We start from the raw sequence: 19507 nt of genomic DNA, 5'->3' as shown, positions 1-19507 counted from the left end.
ACATGCTTGTGTTACCTCAACAAGCCAAAACAAGATCCCAAAATCTCGGAATACAAGCTTGTTGAAAGCTGTGGTCTTGACCTTACAGCTCCTTAGCTACAGGTGTACACTGTTGACTACCTCATTTTTGATTGTGCTCACACAGGTGACTAGAAAGTTCCATTTGGCCACTTACCTGCTGATGAGAATCTATCCCTGCTGAGTGTGGAAGGCTAATCCATCTATTTCTGAAAAATTTTAAGCTTTTAAATAAACAAATTTCTAACCAGAACATTTACCAGGATAACCAATGGAATATAAACTAATGCACTGTTTTTTCCCCCAAGTACACAGACATACAACTCCAGTGCCTCTGCTGCTGCTTTTAGTTTTACCAAGGGACAGCAGAGAGCAATTAGCAGGACAGGTTCTGAAGAGCAGCAGAGAAACTGACCAATGTGCATGCCTTTAAAATCACCATGTCAATTATATAATGTCAATTTCACAGGTTCTGTTGCTTAGAAAAGTTATCTGCAACAGAGGCAGGTACCAGAGTTATTTTCAGGGAAGGGACAACCAATGCAGGTTGAGGAGGGGTAGTGGCAAAGAGTTACTTTTCACATTCACAACAAGTAGAATGTTTCCACCCTCCCAGCAGTAGGGCGGACAGGCATTTCAGATTGATCACCTATTAGCAAGAGGGGTATATAATGGATCACCCTGGTAGGAATCCCAGTACCCTTTTCAATCCCATGAGCTTGAGGATACCAGGTTTATGGGCTTCTCAATAGGAACTTGGCTGGCAAAGAGCCTCACACTTCTCAGCTCTTACTCTGGCTAGAAGGTGTCTAGTAAATTGTTCAGACTGTGTATGTTTTCCCCCCCTCTTTCACACACATAATATAGTATTCTGTTTGTGTGTGTGTATTTATATGGTCAGTTCTATTCTAACAATAGTAATTGGTTTTTAAAATATTTTTGCACGCCTTGTATAAGATATATTTCAGGATTTTGTCTAAAGTACATCTATATTTGTATGTATTGTACTCTTGTTTTCCATAGACTCTAGTTGGCTGATACAGATCTGCATTATGGCCTCTAGTTTTAAAATTAGGTGTTAGGTCACTGAATGCTTAGATGCATAATACTTTGCAAAAACAAAATGGCAGGCACAGCACACCCCTTATGTTTCAGAGAATTAAGTAAAAAGTACACTAATGCATAACAACAGGAAAATTATAATAAAACTGAGTGGCTGTTTTGGTCAGTAGTCATGTAAAATATTGCCATACTCTTAGCCTCTGGCTTCAGGCAATAGATGACAATTTTGGTAATAGTCTGAAGCATATAGGTTAATGTTTTAGATAATTGTTTCAATACCTAATGAGGCTATAGATATATTCATGTATATCCTAGAACTTTTTTTGAAGGCCCATCATGTTGGACTCATTCTGTCGTGTATTTTTCCTCCAGTCTAGAAAAGTTGGATTTAATCTTCTCTTCTAGCAGATGGAGACACAAATACAACTGATAAACTTATATTCTTCACACCACCTGCTAGTTCTGTTTGTCATTGACAGGGGAAACAGCTTCTGTTAGCATCAGATTGCATTGAAGAAACTGTACAAGGGTAACATTGCCCTAAATTCTCTAAGCCTGCTGTCAAGGTCATGAATCGCATCTGAGGCTGACCTGTGACTAGGATTGGATTAAATTTTGAGGATTTTGAAGAGTGTTGATTTGGAAAGTTATGAAAATTTTCCCCAGATGTTTCAGTGCTAACGTTCAGTGGCTCAGAACTGGACAGTTAAAGTTAGTACAATCTTGAATGGTTTGTATTTGTTTCCCTCCACCTGAGTTATCAAATTCTGAAAGGTCTCAGTGTGAGGGGTGTGTGTGTGTGTATGAAGCATATAAAGTCAATGATAGATTTTCCCCTTGCATTAGAACATCGGTACCTTCATCCATTTCCATTCAAGTCCTCTATGAAGTTGCAACAGATTTTAGTCGTCATGCCACTGCATATTGGGCATATGGAAATATGCAGACCACAGCATGGTATGATGCTCACCCTAGAACTGCATTTGGACCTACCGCCATTCAGAGTTTTCCTAGGCTCACTGAATCCTTGGCCTCTATGTTCAGACTGTTAGGTGATTGGTATCTTTGCCAGTTTTGGGGAAGAATGACAGGGAACTGAAGTTGCCGAGAGAATCCTCCTCCTTTTGTGTGGCTTCTGTTAAGGAAAGGTGAACTCCCAAGTATCTAGCTGTATCTGAAATTTCTCTAATAAAACCTTTCCTTTCCTTACTATGAAATAATGTATTATTGTACAAGATCAGCACCACAATCAGTGAATATAGCATGTTTTAGCAGCCCAATGGGAACAGTTTTGACTTTCATTTGAGCAGTGGAGGAAGGTATGGTGTTTCAGGTACTACTAATTCTTCTTTTTATCCACTGCTTTATGTCCACACAACTTCTGAAACCATCAGTTGTGACTACTATCCTTCTTGCGAGAGGATTGAAATGAGATTCCCTTAGGAGCTTGTTAGCATTGTTCTTTAATTGCTTGGAGAGGTTTGAGCAATGCCAAGGCTCCCTTCCCCAGGTTTAGTATGCTGCCTTTATAGCGCTACCAGGGACCTGCTACCCTAAGGAACTGGAGACCTGAACCCTGAGTCTGCAGTACTACAGACCACTGCACTAGGCCACATTCTGACTTTTTAGTAAAAATATATATGAATTCTACATATTTTTTTATGTTCCATAGAATTCAATACGCCACAATCTCTCTCTGAATCGTTATTTCATCAAAGTACCACGTTCCCAGGAAGAACCAGGCAAAGGCTCATTCTGGAGGATAGATCCTGCCTCTGAAAGCAAATTAATAGAGCAGGCTTTTAGGAAAAGGCGGCCTAGGGGAGTACCTTGCTTTAGAACCCCTCTGGGACCACTCTCTTCTAGGTAAGGAAAAACAGATGAACAAAAAGACATTTGATTTTCAGAAGTTTACCTTAAATGTTAAATTTCCTGCTGGAAGTAAGAGAGAACAGTACTTTTAAATAGTAATATGTTGATACGGTAAGACTGAACTATAATTCTATAACAGAACCAAAAACAATGGCTGTTTTTAACCTTCAGGCTCGTACAAACTAGATAGTTTTGTATACAGTACTAAAATCACAAGTTGAGTTATTTAATTTAAAACACCAGTAAAGATTGCCCTCAGGCACAAGGTTTGTTTTCTGTTGCTTTTTTAGTGGTAATTTACTGGCTCAGTTTACTTAAGTAATTGTTAGCTTGTTAACATATGAAGGGCTTTCTGTACTTCAGTGTTACACAATTACAATTTTAATTGCTAACTTTATCCTTCCCATGCCTTTAAAACTTGTGTTTAGTTTGATAATGTTTTACTAATATTCTTAATGGTGAAATATATAGACTTATTACTAGCTATGTAAAGATTGTGTCCCCTTTCTGCTACTGCTGGCTTCCTTTGACTTACCCTTAGAGCCACTCATCATTCTACCCACCTAGAAAAAACATTTGTACGGTTGCATGGATTGCTTGGAAACACTCCATCAGAAAATGTCCAAATGTTTCTATTACATTAACCTTAGCCAAAGCCTGCCTTTGAATTCTCCCCTTGATTATAACAGAGACTTTATGCAGAATCAAAATCATGGATTTGGTGGGTACTTGTTTGGTAGAAGGCAAAGGGTTCCCCCTTGTGGAAAGTAGATATATTACAATTTTTTTAGAAGCAAGGTCACTCATCTTTCACAATTACTTAAAACATACCAGCTGCCGCTTTCATTTTCTTAAAATACAGAAGTGCCCCAGCTTCTCCTAATCATTCTGGAGTGTTGTCTGCCCACTCCAGTGGCGTACAGACCCCAGAGAGTTTGTCAAGGGAAGGATCTCCAGTCCCAATGGAACCTGAGCCTAGTGCTATCCAGCCAAAATTAGCAGTAATACAAGAAGCACGATTTGCACAGAGTGCCCCAGGTGAGAATTTTTTAACTACTTTTTTGGTGTGGGGTGATGAGGGAAAATTTGTAAAATGTTGCATGAAACAGTCTTGGTGGAATTCACACCTAAATTAAGAAATCAGTGAATGTTTTCAGATAGATAATTAACTTTTAAGGCAAAGCATAGAGAAGTGCATAAACTCGGTGTGTGAAATATTTTCTGAAAATGGCTAATATGGTCGATACATTTCCTTCCTGGTATTTATGTATGTTCATTCCAGCACAGATAGATGCTTACTTTTCTGGTAAGCAGAGACTGTACTTCTATCTCGGTTAGGACAACAGTGGCATATCAGTGACATTTCTTTTTCTGGAAAACTATTATATCTTTTTGTGCAGCACAGATTCTCCATGCGCAGAACATTAATTTGGATAAAAAGCTCCATTAAGAATGGTTGGTGAAAACCAACATGATTTCCTGGATCAAGGGTTGCTGTACTAAATAAATAAATGTCTTATTTACAGTACACATTTGTAGCCATTTTGCTCTTACCCAAAGCAGCAGGCAAGAGAACCAGAATTGGGAAGGGTTGAGGAGTTGAATGGTGGGATGTTTCTTTTGTATTGATTCATCCCCCCTACTCTCCCATATTTACCTGTATTGTATTGGTAGTTTTATTTGTATTCTAGCTATCAAGTTTCCTAATGATATCCCTTATGATACAGTGAAGGCCTGTGTAGGTCTTGTGACAAGATGCATGGAGTCAGCAACAGCAGTCTGATCATTCCAACTCTACATGCTAAAATTGTAAGGTGTAATTGTAAGGTGCAATAAAAATCTTTCTTTATTTTCCATGTTTTAGCTCTTTTAGCAACCAGTGAAAGGGAGTAGCGAGGGTTGTTGCTTTTACAAGGCTTCAGTGTTCAGTGTGTTTAAAAGGGTGATTAACTAAAAACATATACTTGATACAAACTTCAGTCTAATTTATCTTTGCCTCTTTTGATAGGATCACCTCTATCTAGCCAACCTGTTTTAATTACTGTACAACGGCAGCTACCACAAACTATTAAACCCGTCACCTACACTGTTGCAACACCTGTGACAACATCAACATCCCAGCAGCCTGTAGTTCAGACAGTTCATGTTGTTCACCAGATACCAGCTGTGTCAGTCACAAATGTGACTGGATTAGCACCAGCAAACACTTACACGGTAGCTGGACAGGCAGTGGTTACACAAGCTGCAATGGTAACCCAGCCCAAGGTAGAACCTCAAGAGAATGGAGACCACAAGGAAGTAAAAGGTGAGAATTGGCTGAGTTCAGTAAGTCTTATATAAATATGTGTGGTTGTCTAATGCCTTATTTACCTTTAAAAAAATCACTTCATAGGTGCAAGTGAAAAAAAATGGTTAAAATTAGGGCTGTTAAGCGATTAAAAAATTAATTGCACGCTTAATCGCACTTGTAAACAATAGAATGACATTTATTTAAATAGTTTTGGATATTTTCTACATATTAAAATATATTGATTTCAATTATAACAGAATACAAAGTGTACAGTGCTCACTTTATATTATTTTTTATTACAAATATTTGTACTGTAAAAAAACAAGACATAGTAATTTTCAGTTCACCTAATACAAGTACTGTAGTTCAGTCTCTTTAACATGAAAGTTGAACTTACAAATCTAGAATTATGTGCGAATAAATAACTGCACTAAAAAATAAAACAATGTAAAACTTTAGAGCCTACAAGTCCACTCAGTGCTACCTCTTGTTCAGCCAATTGCTCAGACAAGTTTGTTTACATTTGCAGGAGATAATGTTGCCTGCTTCTTGTTTACAATGTCATCTGAAAATAAGAAATGACAGTTGTAGCTGGTGTTGCAAGATATTTATGTGCCAGATGCACTAAAGATTCATATGTCCCCTTCATGCTTCAACCACCATTGCAGAGGACACGCATCCATGCTGATGACGGGTTCTGCTCGATAACGACCCAAAACAGTGCGGACCGATGCATGTTCATTTTCATTATCTAACTCAGATGCCACTAGCAGAAAGTTGATTTTTCTCTTTTGGTGGTTCGGGTTCTGTAGTTTCTGCATTGGAGTGTTGCTCTTTTAACTCTTCTGAAACCATGTTCCACACCTCATCCCTCTCAGATTTTGGAAGGCACTTCAGATTCTTAAATCTTGGGTTAAGTGCTGTAGCTATCTTTAGAAATCTCACATTGGTACCTTCTTTGTGTTTTGTCAAATCTGCAGTGAAAGTGTTTTAAAATGAACAACATGTGCTGGATCATCATCTGAGACTGCTGTAACATGAAATATATGGCAGAATATGGGTAAAACAGAGCAGGAGACATGCAGTTCTCCCCCAAGGAGTTCAGCATCATCAGCATGGAAGTATGTCCTCTGGAATGGTGGCCGAAGCATGAAGGGACATACGAATGTTTAGCATATCTGACACATGAATACCTTGCAATGCCGGCTACAAAAGTGCCATGCGAACGCCTGTTCTCACTTTCAGGTGACATTGTAAATAATAAGTGGGATGCGTTATCTCCCATAAATGTAAACAAACTTGTTTGTCTGAGCTATTGGCTAAACAAGAAGTAGGGCTGAGTGGACTTGCAGGCTCTAAAGTTTTACATGGTTTTGCTTTGAGTGCAGTTATGTAACAAACAACAAATCTACATTTGTAAGTTGTATTTTCATGATAAAGAGATTGCACTACAGTACTTGTATAAGGTGAATGGAAAAAAACTATTTTTGTTCAGCATTTTTACAGTGCAAATATTTGTAATAAAAAATAATAGAAAGTGAGCAGTGTATACTTCGTATTTAATAAATTTTGATTGGTATTCTATTGTTTAACAGTGTGGTTAAAACTGCGATTAATTGCAATTCATTTTTTAATCGCAGTTAAGCTTTTCGAGTTAATCATGGGAGTTAACTGTGATTAATCAACAGCCTTAGTTAAAATAGAATTTTTATTCCATGCTTTTTCAGATGCTTTGAGGTTATTAGTAAGATTAATTATATTCATTGGAGGGATAAAGTAACTAAATCACTTTTTGTCATGTTCTGTTTTAAGCCATCTTGTCTTAACATAACATATTAAATAATTTTTGTTGTTTTCCAGTTAAAGTGGAACCTATACCTGCTATTAGCCATGCTACAATAGGAGCTGCTAGTCGTATCATTCAGACATCTCAGACCACGCCCTTACAGACAGTTACTATAGTGCAACAGGCACCTCTAGGTCAACACCAGCTACCAATAAAAACTGTAACGCAGAATGGAACACACATAGTACCTATCACCACAGCGATACAAGGACAGGGCAACACTGGTAAGCTTTTGATCAATATTGCCTATAGCCACAAACATTTCCAGTGTAGGAACTGCCTTCAGAATGAGCAAATTTGTACAGTTTCTCATTGTAAAATCTCAGTTGTACTCACACAGAAAGCAACTAGAGTTGCACATACAGTTTCAGTTTTCAACCTGCAGCGTGTGGGTGGGTGGGTGTGTGTGTGAGAGAGAGAGACAGACAGACATTTGGTGTCTCCTTTCACTGGTTGTAACCAGAATGGGAATTTAATCTCTGAAATTCTTAAAGGGTCACTGTCAGGGATTACAACTGCCAAATTAAACCCAACCTAAAAATGACTTTTAAAATGTTGGTTTTTTTAGTTCTCGAAAACTCTGTTCCTGCAAAGCAAGGGCTGCAATACTAAAATGGACAACCAGTCCTCTGGGTGGTCAAGAACAAAGTGGGTGCAAGGCTTCTTTGTGGGTCAGCTTTTTAGGTCATTCTTCTGCTCTACTTTTCTCCAAAGCTTCTGAAGAATAAAAAATATTAAAATTTACAAGAATTCTAAAGGATTCTTTTAAAGCCTCTTGCCTGTCTTAATACCCTCTGACGTCTCAGTTTTTGAGTAGGCAGTCTGATTGGATGGCAGGACAAACATACATTTGTATCAAATACAGCTTTTGGTTTGGTTTGCTGATAAATCTAATTTCATGGCTATTTGTTTTGACAGTTTCCCTTTTAAATAAATATGCCCAGGGTGAATTAAAAAATTATGAATTAAAAAAATCTACAGTTGATTATTTAAAGAAGATTAATCTACATGTTGCTAATTCCTTGCTTTCTTCTCAGTTTATACATACTCGTTTCTTTTATTAAGTTTCCTAATTGTTCCTGGAATTTCAGATTTTACATAGGAACTTCTTTCTAAGAAATTTTCCTACTTAACTTGTTCATGTATGCTTGAAAAGTCAAGTCCAGGCCTTTGTTAACATCCTTACTATGAGAAGAACACAAACGCAAACATAAAATGCAAACAGCCAACAACTCCTTCCAACATAATGAGCTTCCACAAGTCAAGAAATCTGGAATGCTTCAACAAAGCTATATTCCTCCATCAAGGTTTGCCATTTGAAGTCAGTTAAGAGTTCTTGAAAATTCCATTCTTGGGTGCCTGGCTTTGTATTTAGGAACCTAATTTTAGGCTTCTATTCTTAAAAATATTGGCCTTCGTATACAAAAAAAAGTTTGCAATAACTTTATTATTGAAAATCGGAGTAACTTTCTGCTGTTATCACTGAAACCATTTTGTTTTGAAATGACAAAGATTTTATGTCACTAGGAGAAGTTTTTAATCAAAATATAATTTTAGTCCCTGATGCTATAACCATTTAGATGCATGATTAAAGTTAAGTTCATGAATAGTTCCATTGAAGTCAGTGGTACAATTCATGTGAGTAAAATTACATGTATATGTACAGTACTTGCAGAATCAGAACCTTAATTTTCAATATTTCATTTTTTTTGCCCACAGCAGTTTTATAAAATTCAAATAGAAGCCTTTCAGTTAAGGCATTTAAAAACAAAAACCGCTTCATTTATAATTCATTATAAATCTAAATCTAAAATTGCCATAGCGCACATTTTCAATTAGTTTTACAAAGCTTCAACCTGATTTAATCTTTGATTTAAATAATTTAAAATTGCCTTAAGTTTAATTACTCCACCCTGAATTTGCCATTCTGGAACAGACAGGTGATCCATTTATTGTCAGCATCTTTATTTTTGACAGTGCCCTGTACCAGGTGCTTCAGATAAAGCTGCAATAATCCCCTTAATAGACAGTTCTGGAGTAACTACTCAAAATGGAAGTTGTGTTCTTAACCCAAGTATTTGCTTATGCCCAGAAGCATGGGGGCTTATATCATAGATTTTTCTCTTATTAACTGTCATGTTTTCTCTTATTAACTGTCATGTCCATATGACTTGTCATTTTTTGAATGCTGCCTTGTCTTGTGGCTAGTAGTTTGCACAGGTTAATACCTTATTTTCTAAACAAAACATTTCCTGTTATCAGTTTAAATTTTTGTTTGACATTTAGTTTAATTGGATGTATCCTTTTGAATTATGGTAATAATTTGGACCATCTGTTTTATTTTTTCTGAACAATTTACTATATGCCTCCTCTTATTTGTCTCCTTAGTTAAGCAGTCCTAATCTTTTCAGTGTCTTGTATAGGAACCTTTCCATTTCTCTGTTGTAGCAGATCATCTTTGTGTCCCTTCTGTATCTGCTAAATTTTTCTGAGATAGGATGACCAGAACTAAAAGCAGTATTCAAGATGAGGATGTAACATCATTTTATATAATGGCATGATAGTATTCTCGATATGAGCACGTATTTTATTGAAAGCTAGGTCCTTTTTGTGAGTGGTTTCAGTTAAAATAGAATGCTGTAATGTTTATTAGTTTAAATTATTCTGTCCAGTGTGCACTACTTTGCATATTTCCAAATTGCAATTCAACTACTATCATGGGGTCCATTTGCCTGGCTTTGATAGGTCCATCTGAAGTTTAGTCTTTTTTTGAGTGTCCTAAATTTTGTCATTGTGATACTTGAGTTTTCCCTTAGTTTTCGCTTTTGAAAATGGGATTTAAGTTCTTAAATCATAGGAGTTTTTGAAAATTTTACCCCAAATCCAAAGTCGCCTTTCCTCTTTTGTGTGTGCTAAAGCTAGTTGTTCCAAGAAGCAAGTATTTATGGAATCAAGGGATTACTTCTCTAAACAGGCTTATATGCAGGTGACTGAAGTCGCCTGCTGTTGCTTGTGTTTAGAATACATTACTCTCTCCATAGGAGATTTTTCATGTAGAAACTGTCATCTTTAAAGTAAGGCTCAGACTTTTTAAACATCTGGGTTTTAAAACAGCTTTTTTTGTAATTACAGTGATCTCTTTTTTTCCTTTTTCTTTTGTTCCATCTGAAGTAACTGTCTTCCTTGCTAGCTATTCAGAGATCAGATTAGGAGCTAATCACAGTGCTGACTAGAAAGCAAATGATTTGCGCAAAACCAAGCGAAAAAGATGCAACAGGAAAGCAGTCTCTTCACTGGGAGAAGAATGAAGTGAGGTATCTGCTGTATCAGAAAAGCATCTTGACAGTATAGATGGTATCAAGCTGTTTGCTGGCCACATAAAATAACTGGGAACAGGAATTCTCTACTATAGTTTAGTAAGAACAGACTAATCTGAGCTCCATAAAGGAAGTTTAAAATCAGAGTATCTATCAGAAATGCATGTTTCTGTTATTGGAACGAACAAGTAGCTTTTAACTCTTTTTAATAAAGTGTTAAATTTCCTATAGGCACTCATCCCTGTTAAATCTTCATTTTCCATTACAACCATTAATGTCTTTCTTGAATGGATAAAAGCAAAATCAGTCTTTGAACAGTCTTTTGTTAGTTTAAATTACAGTGTTGCAGGATGTTAAATTGTTCTTGACTAAAATACTGACGCTGATACTCCAGATGCTGGTGATTCAGTCACTATATACAGGAATTGATTTTATAAAACATGGTGCGGCATATATTGTCTAGCTTCCTTTTCAAGGTGATGCTGAAATTTATTTTCCTTTGCCCATTAATTTATTCTGGTTGGTAGCTGGATTTTTCTGCTGCAGAAAACATTGCCCTTAGATTCTTAATCCTACTTTTGGCCAAAGAATTATTTTTTGTTGTGCATTGCCCTCATTCCTGGCCATTGGGTTCTCTGATTGTTGTAGTGTAAACACCAAAGAAGAATATGAGCTGTTTTCTAAAAATCTACATTTTGTCATCTTTATAATGTCATCCTTTTTCTGCAAGACATATTTACAAAGGTCAGAGGTGTATTGTGTCTATAAAATTAGAGTGGCTTGTGCACTTTTCAGTCACATTTACTCCCCCCTAACTGAAATTATATTTTCATCAGAGCTGTGAGAGTGCAGAAAGGAAGCTCTTTTATGTAGCCTGATGGTGTCCTTGTTAAATTCAAAGTTCTCACCTACCATTTCCAAGTCCTCGGATATTTCATTGTCTAACATAATAGTATTTTAGTAGTATTTGCAGGGGACGTTATACAGTACTACTAGGACCTGTGATTTTTTTTCCTAAATGCTGACAAGTAGAGGGATAACTGCTTTGGGAGAGAGCTTCTTAGGACCTTGGCTTCTCTCTGGCCACATGACTTCAGATGAGGTTTATATACTGCTCCTAGGATAGCTAGGTCTCTCTTCTGTCCCTTTTTATTCATATATTCCAACAGGAAATACAATATAATGTGTAACAATTAGGGGTTTCTCAAGTACAGCCACCACCAACCTAAAGACTAAACTTTAGGAAACGCTGGATTAGTCGAACACACTACACAGCAACAGTTCAGCCACTTATAGAATCCCCAGTCTTCAGCGGGCCCCTCTCAGTATGCATGGGTCATGCAACAGAGCAAAATCTCCACCAAAATAACTTTGGGACACAAACAGATAACAGCTACACAGCTTTCAGGCCACAGTAACTACGCTGTGAACCAAAGGTGGTCTCAGGATTTGGGAGAAGTAAAGATGACTTAAAGCTGTCTTCCCCATTGTCCCATGATACTTCGCTCTGCACAGCTCGCCCAGGTCAACAAATCTTGTCCTTTAAATCTAAAAATTGACCTAAAATACTTTGTCTGAGAGGAAAAACATTTATAAGAAGGAAAAAAAAAAAAAAAAGGCACCAGACACACATTTCACGTATTCAGTATGGTGCAGAATACTTTGCTAAATTTCTTTTATGTGGCATTAACTGTTCGGTCTGCTAAACTGTAGCAGTGCACTTAATCAGCTACCCCCTAATTTAGCTATACAGAATTGTGGAAAGATCCTGCTTTCAAAAAGGAATTAAGCAATATGATGATAGGTTTTGTACTACAGTGCATCAGTGTTTTCTTTGCTGTATACATTACACTATTGCATACAAAAACTGCACCCATGCAACCTTAATTTAGCCTCCATATGCATTATGATACGGTCTTTAATTACATGATCACATACTACTTTTTCTACAGGACCCCAGCCTCATTCAGTGTTCACTGAATGAACAGCCACTCAATAGTTTGTTTTATCCTTGTTCAGTGTGTGGCCAGCATTGCATTATTTGTACACCATTCAAACCCTGCTCTCAGAACAGAGAGTTTTGTTGTTTGGTTTTGGTTTTGTAAATATTTTTCTGGAAATTCCAGATTCTGTTCATCTCGCTTACATCAGTATATTGGGGAAATCTGCAAATGGAATACAGAGTGAAGTTTTAAAATACATTTAAAAACATAACTTCAGTATAATATGCTAGTCTCTTGTTACCAAAGAAAGTAATGGGGAATAACTAGATCTGAGAGCACTTCCCAGCTGTGCCAGAGACTCCATGTGTGATGCTGGGTAAAGTCACGTAATCTCTCTGCGCCTTAGTTTCCTGGCCACAGAATGAAGATACTTCCTTTCTCCCACCCTTTTTCTTGACTATTTAAATGGTAAGTGCTTCAAGGCAGGGATTCTAATGTTTGTACAAGTATCAGAGAGGGAGCCGTGTTAGTCTGGATCTGTAAAAGCAGCAAAGAGTCTTGTGGCACCTTATAGACTAACAGACGTTTTGGAGCATGAGCTTTCGTGGGTGAATACCCACTTTGTCAGACGAAAGCTCATGCTCCAATACGTCTGTTAGTCTATAAGGTGCCACAGGACTCTTGGTTAATGTTTGTACAGTGACTAGAAGAATGTGCCCTGAATCCAGATTGGGGCCTCTAATGTGCTGCTGTAAAACAAATAATGTTCATGATGTTTAACAACAATGCTAGTTTGACTCTTGTATTGTCTGTTTCAAAATTAATTTGGAATCTGAAGTTTTTCATTATCTTTCTTACAGCTGCTGCAAGTCCTTTGCATATGTTAGCAACCCATGCATCCGCATCAGCATCTCTTCCAACAAAACGCCAGAATGGAGACCAGTCAGAACAACAAGAACTTAAACGTATCAAAACAGAGGATGGAGAAAGCATAGTCATAGCTGTTAATGTGGACACCCCATCTGTTGCAGTGAGTGATCAAGGCAGCCAGAACTAGAAGCGTAGTGGAGTTTCCTTTTTTCCTTTTTTTTTTTTGGGGGTGGGGGTGGGGGGGAGGAATCCAACTCCATGGTGCCAAAAGGAGACACTTAAATATAACACCTAAAACATTGGAACATGTTCTCACGCAGTGGGGAAAGGGGCCCTGTGATCAGACTTCAACTTTCAGCACTGAAAAAACAACACAGGTGGCCTTAAAACTCAGTAATTTAAAAAAAATCAAACTGCAAAACATCTTGTTCCAGAGGCTGTGACCCTGCTCCTCCCCACCCCCTACTGAACTAACTCTGTGTACACCGAGGAGAAATCCAGAGTTGGGGAGGTCTGCAGCTTTATAAAATCTTTATTGGATTATTTTAAGGACTGAGTATCTCAGTGTAACGGCAGCATGATAAGCGCTTAGTGTGAACTGGTTTCAAACGATTGTATATTCCTTAAAGGGAACAGAGGCAAGGAGCCATGTCCTACATCTTGGCAGCTAGCCTTTCATAATGACCTACCCAATGCAGTTGTTGGTAGATATGCAGTATTTTGTTGTTCACATGTGGAATTAGAAATTTTTGAGGTGTATTTTCATTTCTTTGCAAAATAATGGGGTCTTTGACATTTCAGATCACTCCATTTCTACTCCGGAAACTTTGGAATCACACAATACTTTTCATGTGAAATTTTGTTTAGTAAAAAACTGAATGTAGGGGTTTTTTAACCAATGGAATGATTTACTTTTGTCTGTCCTGTTAAAGTTCAGATAAAGCTACTTTATTACATCTGCAAATTTTCATATTTTAGCAGTTGCCTGATAAATTTAATCAAATTTTATTACCATGTGTAGTGATCAAATGCTTCTTCGGGCTTGCATGTAACTGATTAGAAATTACAATGTAAATGAGCCGTTAACTGACGTAAAGAACTGCTATGAATTTGACCAGAGCTGCACTTACCTGTTTCTCTTTCTTGCTACCTTTTGCTGTTTGTTACTTTGTGTTGACTTTGACTGTCCCTGGCATATTTTTCCAGTCTGAAGTAAAACAAGAGTCTCGCTTAATATTGTGTATGTTTAAGATAACAGACTGTTCTTCATTTAGAAAAGATAAAATTCTTTATCACAAGTCCTTTTAAAAAGAGAGTAAAAATTATCTTGTCAGAGGTATATTCAGTATTTTTAAGCTTAAGCATCCATCTGTAGAAATTAATCTGACCAGTTTATCCATAAAACTTTTGATGTCATACACGGACCCTCTGGGGTCTCCATTAAGAGTAGCTGTTGTGGTTTTCTAACAGTGGCTACCATATTATTATAATAAAAGTTTTGGTTTTTTTTTAAAGTGTGTGTTCTGCGGTTGAACAGTTTAAAATGTATTGGTAATTATTCACTTTAATTGTGGTAATAGATTCCACCTTACATTTCCAAATTAAACTAAAAGTTTAAGCTGCTGTTCAGTCTTTAATTCACATAATGTCTTGTTCCTTCATACAGTGAGGTGAGTGAAGGCTGCAGAGTGGGCTTAAACTTTTAATTCCAGTTTGTTACTTTCTGTTATTATGCAATTATTTATATAAATATTTGTTTTCCATTTCAAAAAAGAAAAATCTGTATTTTCATGATGGACTGAAACAGCTTATATTTAGGCAGCTTTAGGAAACTCTATTTACCAGAAGACCAAATTGAGAAATCTGTACTGAGTATCATGTTAATCCACAAAATGGAGCTGTTACAATGTCAATGCAGATAATACATATTAAAAATTGTGAAAAATACTGTACACTAGCTGAGTTTATAAGAGGCATTTAAAAAAAATCCATGATGTAAAACTCCAGAATGATATTCGAAATGTTAATGGGAGTTTAAAAATTTTTTTGAGAACAATAAGCATCCCTTGATAGTAATCTGGTGGTTGTTATTGGACACTTTATAATTTATACACAGCCATGTAGATTTAATTAAAAATCAAGGCAGTAGTTGGATATAAACCTACTGATTAGAACTTGGTTTCTATTCAGAAGTGAGTCTGTTCACAACTAGAAATGAGTGAATGAGTTAAATCTTTTTAATAAATGTTAAATTATTCAAAAAATATCACTAAGTTAGTCTAACAGTTACTCCCAAGTGTGTTTATGAAGTGTTCACTTAGGTCTACTGCTTGTCAGTTTATACTGGCAATGCCAATATAGCTGCTAATAGCAGAGCAAGTGGTGACTTGGTCCTGAATGTTTAAGCAGAAAAAGGCTGTGCTGGCAAACTGTTCCTGATCCTGCTAGCACGGAACAGATTTGGCCCTGTCTCTTTTATACCCTGAAGGTTCTGCAAATGGAAATTTGGTAGCAGATCTTGATTGAAACCATTTTGAGCCACATGGAGTTTGTCACAGGAAGTTGCCTTCATTAATGTATGGGTTTCCAAGCGATCTTTAAAAATACTCAAGTGAAAAATGCTTAACTTCTTCCACGGATGCAGTACAGGATTTAACTACTTAAAATTCAAACCTAAATGAATTGACAATTTCAGATTATTTTTAAATTGAACTGTTCCTATGGTAGGTTAATATATTATACTCTCCTTAATGTCAAACACGTTTGGTGGTAGAAAGCACCTAGATGATACAATGATGCATGTGGTAAGACAGGTTTGGTGAGATTCTGTATTTACAACAGTGCTTCTCTTGATATGGTACTGATGACCTTACTGAGTCAGAGTAGAATCTTACAGCCACCTTGCTTTTGCTTTGACTGACCAAAAACTTCCCCAAACGTGCCATAAATGTGGGGGTTTGGCCTCCCTCTAATATTGATTGGCCTCTGATCCAATTGCCTCTATGACTGTGATGTACTGTATTACACTACCTTCCTTCCAGTGTCCATCTCTCCTTTTTAACCCTGCTTTTATGAAAAAGGCTGTGAAAGAGTCTAATATAAGCAACCCAGCTTGTAGTACTCTAAATGGGATTTGACCAAAGCATTTTATAACTTCCCACCTTACTTAGAGCTTGTTTACAATTGGCTATAACTTTGCTGCTTCAGATATGGAAGATTAAAGTGTTCACTAGCACCCAGTGCTAGTCTCTTATGCTGACTTCCCTGTGTGAGGTGACTCTTCATGGCAATGTCTCCAAAACCCCACCTCTCCAAAGAGGACACTCTTTAATGAAATTGGGGTGGAGTGGGTGGTGGCACTCACTCCAGACAGCAAGATTTTAACCCAAGCCCCTGGGAGATAGGATCCTCTTTTAGTCCTGGAACAAGAATGTTCTCAGGTCTCTCCTCGTGCTGGCCATATGATGCCAGCTCTCATCTGTTATATGGTGCTGCAAAGCCATATTCAGAGCCCAATACAACCAGAAAGGACTGCTGGTACAGTGGGACAAAACACTCATTTTTTTTCTAGTAAGTGAAGTTATCTGAATGTTGAGCCCTCACACAGATTTTTGTCTGTTTGCCACTTTGCATAAATGCACAACAGTTTACTATTACACTATTCTTGATTTTACTGATTTAGGTACAGCCGCCAATGCTAACCACAAGGATATCTGTGAAAGTGCTTGGGTGAGTAAATCACTTTCCAGAATAGATAACTAGACAGAAGAGAAAATAGGGATGGGAGTTTTTTCAACTTTCATTGTTTTTGTTTGTTCCAGAGTGAAATTATTTAAATCACCAATTTTAATCCTGATCAAAATCAGAAAGTTGGAAATCTTGATTTAAATATCAGTTTTGTACTTCAGTTATTTTTCTAAAGAAATGTTGATTCTCATTGGATGTTAACCATTAAACGTATACTAAACAGAGCCTTCACACTAAATTTGGTACTAATTTTGCTTGCCAAGAAGATACAGCATATTTATACAAATTTATGTAAGCAGATATATAGCTTAACGTACATTTATTCAGATTTTTAATTGTTCCAAAATGGTGAACGATGCATTTATTTACTAGATTAATTTTTTACTTGGGATTTGTGTCAGTCTGCAAGTGGATGGAAGTTGGAATTCAATCAAAAATGCACATAAACAGCAACTTAAAATTGTTTTTTATTAGTTAAATAAACCTATCTTAAATGTGCTGGACATAAAAGGGGAAACAGGGTTATCAAAACATCTTTTGAATGTATGTGTAGTGAGTGAGTTGAACTGATTTTGTTTCTGGTCATCATGTCCTTTAATACTATAGGACTAGTAGTTCTTATCCTCATATCTCATTTTTATTCATAGATTGGAAGAAAAAATGAGCTTTCCTGCTGCTTTAACTTACAGCTGCTTTCTTAGTTTTGAATGAACTAGTCATTGAACTGAAATGAAAACATTCTCTCTCAACCTGCAGAAGATGATACTGCTATCAAAAACCAGATTAGTGCTTCAGCAACCTGATTCCAGGTGTTCGCCAGTGTCATCCAGCAGTTTGGCTTTCTTTAATTTAGATTTCAATAGATTACAATAAGTCTAGACCTTAATATAAGTTGCTATAATTTAAAATTTATTTCTAAAATGTAAATCAGATTAGTATGATCTCCCCTGGTTTGTTCGTTGATGGAGGCGCAAGGCCAATATTCATTTCCTTTCCTTCTTGTGCTGAAACTGTATAAAAAACAGCAGTGTTCCTGGCATCATAGTTGAAGAGTGTGGGAAGCCTTGTTACCTACTCATTTTGAAAGGAGACCTCTTGGAAATGAGTACCCAACTCTGAAGAAAATTAATTCTTATTGATCCTTTTATGGTGTGACTTTTGCTGTTAGCAAATGTGTAGAAATTTCACGGAAGAAATTGAATTAGGAATGCCCTGTTACTGCATTTATTGTACTGGCTTACATAATTTTTCTTTTCAGGATTTTGGACTGTCTTGTAGATGTTAGGATTGTACACAAAAGGAGGAGGTGCTGGTAATCTCTATGTCCAAAGTCAAGATGATATCATAGCATTTCCTGTTCTCTGAAGTTGTATGTGATGTCTTCTGGATTAAGAGTATACATGTGGTTTTGATCAGCAATAGACTAACATCTGTAGGTTTTGCCAACACTATGGCAACGAATACATAAGCTCCTCATTAAGTCAAGAAGGCTCGTTATCTTCAATCTATTAATATTGGCTTCATGAGCTAGCTATACTCCTGGGATAATTCTGCGCTACTGTGTGTGCGCATAATTAGTGAGCTCCATAGATATACTTTTTGCACAGAAAAAAGCTTCTGCTGAAATGTTGCTGTAGTTCTGCCTTTTTCCCCACCAGAGGGCGCTGTGGTGCAAGAACAGCAGCAGCTCCCAGCTGAAAATAACGGCTGCGGTTCCACCATTTGCCCAGTAGAGGGTGCTGAGGGGACAGAAAAAGGTGCAGCTCCTGGCCAGTGCAGGAAGGGAGCCTGACTTCTTCAGTGCCCCTTAGGACAGTTCAGGAGACGGGGGCTCATAAGGGCTAGTGGGGGAGGACAGACTTGGGCAGGGGCTGAATGGGAGTGGAGGCACAGGGCCAGAGTGGGGGAGGGAGGGGCAGGTCCACATGGTGATGGGGGAGGGAGGTGCAGAGTTACAGAGGGACAGGGAGTGGCTGGGTAGGGGCAGAGGGTACAGGTGACATGGACAGGGGAGTGCCTGGGTGGGGGCACAGATGTGGGGATGGGGAGGTGGTAGAGGAGAGTGCCTGGGTGGAGGCACAGAGACACATGGGGATGGGGTGTCTGTGGGTGGAGGGGGACATGTCAGGGGGTGCAGGAACACATTAGAACAGAGGCAGATGTGCCTGAATGGGAGAGGTGAGGGGTCAGCTTGGGTCTGCATGGGGGAAGCTCCCTAACAATCCCTCCATGCACCTCAAAAAAAATTATTCCATACTCCCCCCTCCCCCACAACCTTCCAAGTTCACACCCAGTCTCCTTCCCAGTAATTTACTTCCCTCTCCCTCTGCTCCTCTGTTACCCCTGACTCCCCCCAAGCCTTTGCACTGCTTCTGAGGGGTGTGGGAAATATGGTTCTGTATTGTAGTTTAAATGAATTATTACTCAGTTCTGTGTTAATATGCCAAGTAAGGAATCTATTGGTCAAAAAACATTTCCTGAATCTTTTCTGTTGTCTGTACTGTTACAGGTATCTTGAAATAAATGACCAAAATAATTGAAA

At 37.6% G+C, this 19507-nt stretch overlaps 1 protein-coding gene across 4 annotated transcripts in view; it reads left to right on the top strand.

Moving 5' to 3' along the window:
* Positions 1 to 19507, top strand: part of FOXK2 (forkhead box K2) — a 119557-nt gene extending 100050 nt beyond the window's left edge. For 2 of the 4 annotated variants that reach the window (XM_044981586.1, XM_044981587.1), the window contains 5 exons: positions 2753 to 2946; positions 3815 to 3990; positions 4961 to 5257; positions 7103 to 7312; positions 13209 to 19507. In XM_044981586.1, the coding sequence (XP_044837521.1) occupies positions 2753 to 2946; positions 3815 to 3990; positions 4961 to 5257; positions 7103 to 7312; positions 13209 to 13405 (1074 nt within the window). In that variant the 3' untranslated portion in view covers positions 13406 to 19507. The remainder of the gene's footprint in view (positions 1 to 2752; positions 2947 to 3814; positions 3991 to 4960; positions 5258 to 7102; positions 7313 to 13208) is intronic. The other 2 variants (XR_006572696.1, XM_044981589.1) reach the window with 2 other exon arrangements.

The sequence above is a fragment of the Mauremys mutica genome, chromosome 12, assembly GCF_020497125.1.
Source record: "Mauremys mutica isolate MM-2020 ecotype Southern chromosome 12, ASM2049712v1, whole genome shotgun sequence".
Taxonomy (NCBI): Eukaryota; Metazoa; Chordata; order Testudines; family Geoemydidae; genus Mauremys; species Mauremys mutica.
The sequence above is the reverse complement of the archived record's forward strand: the minus strand, read 5'-3'. Positions and strand labels throughout refer to the sequence as shown.